Source organism: Parasteatoda tepidariorum, chromosome 5, assembly GCF_043381705.1.
Source record: "Parasteatoda tepidariorum isolate YZ-2023 chromosome 5, CAS_Ptep_4.0, whole genome shotgun sequence".
In the NCBI taxonomy this organism is placed as follows: Eukaryota; Metazoa; Arthropoda; class Arachnida; order Araneae; family Theridiidae; genus Parasteatoda; species Parasteatoda tepidariorum.
Genome location: NC_092208.1, coordinates 65,864,756 through 65,873,767, shown reverse-complemented (window position 1 = coordinate 65,873,767; position 9,012 = coordinate 65,864,756). Strand labels below are relative to the sequence as shown.

General features: G+C 27.0%; 1 protein-coding gene across 1 annotated transcript in view; it reads left to right on the top strand.

Annotated features, from left to right (window-relative positions):
- Positions 1-25: 25 nt before the first annotated feature.
- LOC107449983 (lysosomal cobalamin transport escort protein LMBD1) overlaps positions 26-9,012 on the top strand; it is a gene marked incomplete in the record, with an annotated part of 39,384 nt that continues 30,397 nt past the window's right edge. Inside the window, 4 exon segments of the mRNA XM_071181552.1 lie at positions 26-249; positions 893-1,069; positions 3,329-3,389; positions 4,035-4,129. Coding sequence (XP_071037653.1) covers positions 169-249; positions 893-1,069; positions 3,329-3,389; positions 4,035-4,129 — 414 coding nt within the window.

Below are 9,012 nucleotides of genomic sequence, written 5' to 3'. Positions count from 1 at the left end.
TCAAATCTGGCAGCAGAACTAAAACTTCTGATTGCTGCGCAAATTGTCAACAAAACAATCGCCAAACAGTATAATTAGCGATTACATCTGATTTTTTGGAAATTACCGACGACTTAATTAGTTTGTTAAAGGATACCTTTTTATGGGGTATATATTAGGCAAAAAAACATGCAACTATTCGGAGAAGAAATAGATTTACCATCTTCTGTCACTGCTTACGGATGGGTTCCGTTTGTTGTTGCTATTCTGGTTAGTTTCATTTTTAATGTCAAGAGATTGTTGCTCAGAGTATTCTGACATTTAATAAAACGATTACTTTTAAGGTTCCGCTTGTTGTTGCTATTCTGGTTAGTTTCATTTTTAATGTCAAGAGATTGTTGCTCAGAGTACTCTGACATTTAATAAAACGATTACTTTTAAAGTTCAAGAAAAAATAATCGTATGTTAGTTTTAATATTAAAAAATAAAAGTATTATCATTAATTAATAATTTAAATACTTATTTCTTTTTTGAAGACAAATCGTTCTTTCTTACTCATAAAAATCCCACTTTATGTATATATGAAATCAGCAAACTTTATTGGATCTACCATTTGAAATTAAAAAAATAAAACTCTTAAAAATTCAAGATATCTTCACTAATAGCATACTGTTATTCTTTCATCGTTTTCTCCTTTAAATCGTTCTCATAATTAGTTTTAAAAATCTCTATTGATGAAGTTTGAAATTAGTAATTTGATAGCATTATTGTAGTTTAACAATTTTTACCTGTAATATAAGCAAATTTTAGTTTTTTTTAAAGAAAAACAGAAAAATGAACATTCTAAAATTAAGTTTTAAAAATACTTTTCTTATATTAATGAATGGCAATAATTATTGTTTTTAATCTATAGCTCAGTATCCTGTTTTCTTACGTATATGTGAAACATTTCTGGTGCCGCACAGATCGAAATAAATGTTGTGCTATTGTAGCTGTAATTGGTTTGAGCATAGCTCTTTTGGCATCCTCCCTACTACCAGTAGATGTATTTTTGGTATCTTATATGAAAAACACAGATGGATCATTTAAAGTAAGTTTAATACTTAAATTATATAAAAATTTAGCCAGTTTTTTTTTATTTATTGACATTTATTCTTGTATGATTTAATTCTATAGAAACTTCTGATAGCCTAATGAAAAGGCTTATAAAACATATACATTACGAAGTTTTTAGAATATAATGAATTTAAATTAAATGTGATACTATGTCTAATAAATGTGATAATATGTCAACTGTACTAATAAAACTTACTATATGTTGAAGCTATTAATTTCTACTTATGATGATGTGCTTGCTGAATTTAGAGTTAACTAATTTAGAAGTTAGAGAGATTTTATTCAGAAACTATCGTATTCAAAATCAATGTTTTAACAAATGATAAGTCAAGCATCACTGGTTGCGGTCAGTGTGCAGGTGGGTGACCACTTGGATCAGCCTGTGTTGGGACCGAGGGTGTGCAGTATTGATCCTCGTTAAACTGTTCTACCATAAAGTGCTCGACTTTGCATGCAGGTCGTTGGGCTACCAAACCGGGGTTGCCATCTCCTCTGCAGAGGATCGAAATTGTGATGGCATGTCTTCGGATCATCCTCAAGGATGTTTCCCAAACCGTCGCCAATAGCCCATTGTGCGGCTCTAGTGTGACATAAATTAACTACAACTACAGCAACAATTTAACAAATGAATTTATACGTCTATTTAGGTTTTACCTTAGGCAACTTATTCTAAGAAAAAGTAGGCTTTTTATATTTTATAAAGCATTATACAACTTGTTTAAACCTCATAGAAAAATTTCCATGAGCAGATATATTTAAAAGTGCATAGCAGACAAAATGTATTGTGCTAATATAGTAGTTAAGAATTATATTTTATATGAACAAATTCAATGGATTTTTTTATGATTACTAATGGAATAAAATTATGTTTTTGAATGTTGCTTCCTAAAACCACCTTTTATTAATTTAAAAAGGAAAAATTTGAAATTTTATTTTCTTTTTTACATAACTGATTAGTAAAGTAAAACATCTCAGCCACAACCTGTTTTAGGCTAGGGAAGTTGTGTGGACCTTAAGACTTAATTTTGTGACTAATGGCATGATTGTAGCAATAGGTTTAGTGTTAGACATAAGACTTCTTTACTTCTCTGAGAAGCTGTTACCCTTTGGTATGAAGCTAAATAGACTTCAAGCCGCAACTGATGATCAAACCCTTGCGGTTCATAATGACAGCTCAGTACCTTTAACTACTGGGCTAGCATTATTAGGTTAAATAAAAAATATATCTTTATTTTTTTTGTAAGAACTTTACATTTCTTGGTATTTTTTGCCAAGTAAACAAAGTTTGAGCATATTACTTGATCTAATCTTGATTTTTACTTTTGCATCCATTGCATATTCATTGATTGTGGAGTTAATATATTTACATTTTCACTAATTTAAATCTTGAACTTCATTTTGCTCTTAAATTTTATTTTTACTTTGCAGCTAAAGATGCATATTGCGTCCCAGGGAGCCAAATGTAGCCTTTGAGTGGTTTATGTGTGCTCCCTGCATTCTGACCAAAAAAAATATTTAGAAAATAAAAAGAAAATACATTTTATAGCTGGTTTTCAAGCCAATTTCAATAAACTTCACAATATAAAGATACTGATTCAAAAGATTTAAATCTTTTCAAATTTTTTTTAAATCAAAAACATGTTCAAAATAAATGAAATTTAAGGATTTAATAAAAGGTATAAGCATCATATATTTAATAAAAAATAATAATTCTAATTTTTCCACAAAAAGTTTGAAAACCTCTTTTTTTTAAAAATAAATAAATAAATAAGATAAAGTTTAAAACTTTTAAATGTTTTTTAATTAAAAAGTATCTGATATGTATTTTGTCTTTGAACTTTTAATGCAAATTGATGTTGTTCTAATTCTACTTAGGTATAAATAAGTTACTATTCATAACTATAATTCCAGTCCACAAGAACTAAAATAATTTTTTTTCCGACTCTCTTCCAAAAAAATTTGTGCTTCCATAACATCTACATGTTGAGAATGTTGCTTGTATGATTTGCCAGATATTTTCTATATTTTATAAACTCAATTTTTACATATTTTATAGCGAACAGTTTTATATTGAAAGTTTATTTTTTTAAATTTATTTTTCCACTTAAAGATATACTTTTAAATTACAATAAGCAATAAATTTTAATTTGGTTTTTATATTCTTAAATTTTTTTTTTCTTCCATCTTGATTGAATTATGAATGTTTTTAACCTTTTATTTTTCTTCTTTTCAGGATTGGGCTACGAATTCAACTCGCCAAGCTTTAGAGAATTCGGTGTCTTATACATATTATGGTAATTATCATAACATTTTGAAAATGTTCTTTGAAGCTATTGACTCTAGTCTGACGGTATTAATTTTCAAATGTTATTGATTCCAAATTTAAATAGCTGAGATCTATATTTTTTATTTATTTATTTTTGTCAAATGCCAGTCAATTATTATCAAATGCCAAACATGCATATATTGAAAGGTATAGTTGATTATAATTTAAGTCGTTTTTCAAATTTTCATTGTATTATATCTGTCTATTTTATGAGCATCATATGTGCTTAAAAACGTTTTTATTATTTTAATTTATTTATCCATCTATTTTCAGTATGTAGATTCATTTCTATATTTAGTAAAAATATCTTATTAGGTAGAATTTGTTTTAGAATTAAGGTAAAAATTATTTTTTTTTTTATCAAGGAATAGTAAAATTATTTTCATTCTGACATGCTTTCTAACTTAGGATTCTAAATTGATCTCAGATTTCTTTGTATTTTTTTCTTAGTGATAGAAACACTTGATGATTGTTTCATGCCCAATTGTCAAGGGTTCAATTAAAACTAGTCATATTGCAAAAATAACTATTGAGAAAAAAGAAAAGATGCAAGAAAAATGAATATAGCTTTGAAAGTAATCATAATATAGTTAACTCTTTTTTTTATTTTCAGCCTTATATGGTATAATATTCTTCTACACATTCTTCATATTGCCATTAGCTTACTTTTCCTATGAAGAACAAGATGAAGACAATAGACCTTCAATTAGAGTAAGTCTTTTAATCCTTTGCCTGTATTCAAAGCGAAAAGACTCCTTTTTGTCATAAAATGATAATGCTAATTATACATTCATTGATAACTAAAATTTTATAAACAAGATTAGTTGTATTTTTTGAACTATGATAATAGTATTTTATACTGGGAAAAGAATTAAAAAATTAAATTTGAAACAGTGGGCAAGTTCTGTATCACAGAATTAGTGATTAGATATAATTAGAACTGTTACTGTATGTATAAGAGTTAAAATAGTTCAATAGATTTAAAATATAGAGAGTGGATGTATTCCCTTTTTTCTTTCTATGCAATTAAGTGATTTAGTGTTTAAAAGATTTTAATGACAAATTTTTATTTTACTATGAAAAATATATGGCAATATGCAAGCTGTATTTTTTATTTCAACTTTTCCATTGAAATAAAATTTTAAAAGTGGCTGTTTGTTCCGAATCACACTTATAAAAGATTGATGATATTTAGTGTATGCTACACTGGCTTTGTGTTTTAGAAGTTCCCTAATTTGTAGTATTTTAAAATATTTATTTTTAAAGCATAACAAGGATAGAAATTAAGAAAATTAAGTCACTATTCTAAGGGACCAGCAACTAAACAATATTACAAGCTCATGCATAATTTCACTGGTCAGTTTGAATGTCTTTATTAGTTTTTTTAAAAAGTTATTTATATGAATTTTTTAATAAAAAATTACAATTTAAAGACTGAATAATAATGATGAAATAAGTTATTTTTTGACAAAAACACAAAATCAAAAACCCTAAAAATCGTACTATTCTTTTACATCAGTTGCTTCCCTAGGGGTCCACTGATAATTTACTTTACTGTAGTCCAAGTCGAATTTTATTACTCTCAGATAAACGAACTGGTGCTAATTTCGTACTTTGTTTAATTCATTTGGTACATTTTTTTTCCTTCTTTTTAGTTATAAATGGCATTAAAAGAAATATATCCTCTCGTTGTGAATTATCTTAATTTTTATATTATTTTCCAGGTATTCACAACAGCTTTCTTGTACACTTTAGTATTTCTTCTGGTTATAGCTGGATTGTTGATTGCTGGGTAAAAAATTTATAATTTTTTTGAATTAGTAAAGCTTTTTTTTAATTCTTTTATGAATATATGTTTTGCATTTATTAGTTTGAACAATATAGGTGGGAATTTGCTCAGTTTCAAATAACTGTATAAATCCTATTTAAAATTGTTTATTAAACTAATAATCTTCTTTTTGAATTGTACAAAAATTTGAAACATGACTACCAAATCAATCTGCTGAGTCTCGCAGAAGAGTTTGTTTTTATTATTAAAGTGGTTACAAAATATGTTAATATTTTTATCTTTGTTTTTGAAAGTTGATTTATAACAATTTTGATTCCCTTGACTTTTAAGTAATTTAAGCAATATTTTTAAATATATTAAATATTTTTTAAAAATATCAAATACATAGTAAAAATAATTTGTGCTTACAATTATAAAATGAATTGTAATATTGTTACCACTACATAGAATCTATCAAATTGCTACCAAAACTAGAAAGCATAAAATTTTTTACCTGATGAAAAAAATTTAAAATTAGTTAAAATTTTAAGGAAATTATTTATTTTTATTTTCATGGTTGTTATCTTTACATCTTAATTTTAAGTTCAAGAAATGATTTTAAAAATTAAATTTTTTGATGGTTAAAGTTTTATTTTGGAATTTATTTTAATTCCAAATATCATATTTTATATATTATGTTTTAACTGTTTTTTTCATATTACAAAGCAAAAAAAAAAAACTTTTTTTAATATATATTTAATACAAAGTAAATAAACTTCACATTTATAATTAATACTTTAATTTGAATAAATTATTTTAAAATTTTAGATTAAAAGATAAAAAAAAATTGGAAACAAAATGGAAATATATTTATATTCTCATGAACAAAAAATTTAGATCAAAACTCTGTTTATAACCCTCTTTAAAAAAATAATAATTAAATTGCATGTAAGAAGAGGTGAAAAGCAGTTGATCTGAACAATATATTCCAAATTTTTTTATATTCTTATTATTTGGACAAATATATTTAAAATTTCATTTCAATATATTTATAATTATGTATCATGTTGTTTTAAAAATAATCTTATCATTTGTTTTTCTAAAAGATGTTTACATTTTGTTATTATTTTGTTAGATGTTTTGTAAATTTTTACTCACATGCCATTTCACATTCCTGTTTTTTGTACACTTTTATGAGCACTAAATCATTAATTTCTCAGATTGATAAGCACCGAAGTCAAGCATCACTGGCTACGGTCAGTGTGCTGGTGGGTGACCACTTGGATCAGTCTGTGTAGGGACCGAGGGTGTGCGGTATTGATCCTCGTTAAACTGTGCTACCGTAAAGTGCTCGACTTCGCGCGCAGGTCGTTGGGTTACTGAAGCGGGGGTGCCATCCCCTCCTCAGAGGATCAAAATTGTGATGGCATGTCTTCAGATCATCCTCCGGGATGTTTCCCAGACCGTCGCCAATAGCCCATTGTGCAGCTCTAGTGCGACGTAAATTAACAACAACAGCAGATTGATAAGTTTAATTTTTATGAAATGTTTTACTATGAATTTTATTTTTAAAAATTAGATTAAAATTTTACTTTTAAGGTTAAATATTATCAGAAATAATTATGCTAAGGAAAAAATACAGATTTCCGGATTTTTCAATAACTGTGCTCCGGAAATTCAAGATCCAATAGTTTTAAGAAATTATCAATCACATTTGTGTATAAAAATTCTTGTATATTTTATTTAAAAATATTGGAACTAGAATTTATACTTTGCATCTCTTTCATTTGTAAATATTTTTTTCTGGTAGAATAATAAATGTGATTAGAGATAAAAGTAAACTTATACATTATTATTCATTTATATCAATGATTTAGGGCATTAATTTTTTGAATGTGTCATTAATGGTTTTACTCAAGAAGTTTTCAGGATTTTTTAATTGGGCTCACAATCACCCTTGATATTATATTAAAATAAATTATTTGTTTTTCTTTTTGAAAATATACATTCAATTGTTTCAACAATACAGTGCTTCACGAAGTAAAACAAATTAATAAGAATGGGTTCCTTATAAACACTGTTTTATTGTTTAACTACTCAAAGCAATTTATAGGGCAGGAAATAGTGCAAGTCAAAATGCAGTTTTCTGTGTGCAAAACTGTTATAAATTTGAATGTTAAAGAGTATGGCTTTTATAATCTTATATAACTTTACAAAATTTTATTTCAATTTTTCTTTCAATTTAAACATTTATATTTATTCTTTCAGTGTCTTCATACCTTTCAAGTCTGTACCTCCATCAAATTCAACAGAGTGGGGGAAAATGGAATTTTTGATTAAGGAATTATACAAAAGTAGTATGTAAATTTTTTGATGCTCGTTCTTTAAATTAAGTGATAAATTTATTTATTTATTTAAAAATATAACTTAAATTGGTTAGCTTCAAATAAGTCAAATATAAATATTTATTACGCATTTTTTTAAAATGCATTTAAATGTCATATCGATATTACAAGTTATACTTAACTAAACTCAGTGGCGCGACAGCCCATAGAGGGCCAAGGCCTTCTGTGCCCATCTCAGTTTTCTTGACCTTGGGCTCTGGGGTACAGTGCAGATGTTCCGGTCAGGTGGTCAGCCGAACACGGAACCCCCAGTGTTTAGTTCCCAAGCATGCTTGGTACTCATTTATCAACCCACTGAAGGGATGAAAGGCTGAGTCAACCTTGCCCGGCTCGAGGATCGAACCCAGGACCTGTGGCACAGGAGCGCAAAGCGCTACCACTCAGCCACCGGGCGTCATTACAAGTTATAACCAATAAAAAAAATTTAGCACTCAGATTAAAACAAATGAAATTAAATTAACATTTGATATGTTTAAATTAACTTTAATTCTTGTTTTTAGTCTTTTAATATTTCAAGTTTTAGATCTAGAAGTGTGGAAAATCCATTTACATAGATGATTAGCCAAACTATAAATCTGAATTTAAAATTTTAAAGCCTTTGTTATTCTAACATAAATTAATGGTTAGTCTTAAGCAAACTTCAACTCAAAGATTTAACTGTTAAAATTATGTAATTACAAATTTTACTATTAAATACAAATTTTTGTCAATTATTATTTAGTGATTATTAATTTTTTGACTAGTGTTCTAATTATGGGAAATGAAAGGGCAAAAATGATAGTTAAAAAAACCTGTTTTATATCTGACATTATTGTTGTGTACTTATCACTATATTGTTCAACAAAAATACTTATTACTGATTCTAAGAACTGATCTCTTTTTAAATTGTTAGTTTTAAGTTTACCTTGGTAATTCTTATTTTATTGTTGTAGGGGGGAAAGATGCTGTCTCATTTGTTGTAAATGTTATCACAATATATGGCATGATGAATCTCATATTATATACTGTAAGTAATCAATTGATTAATTACTTTGTAAGTTATTAAATAACATTTTCTTCCGCAAAATAATTAAATAACATGACACAATTTAATTATTCTGTTGAAATTACAGTACACTCTCGATTATCCGTGCGCGGATTATCCGGTTTGTGGATTATTCGTGCTCATTCCGGAGTCACACAAAAAATATAAAGAGAAACATTTTCAAGATTAAAAAAATTTGATTCATAAAGTTATAACACTACCAAATTTTTGGAAAGCAATATTCGTTATTAGATTGCAGTACATGGAACAAATCGTCTACATTATGGATGATATGGAAAATCATCTACGTTATGGATATGGAAAATCATCTACGTTATGGATGATATGGAAAATCGTCTACGATCATGGAGAAAGATGATACCGCTTGATGAAC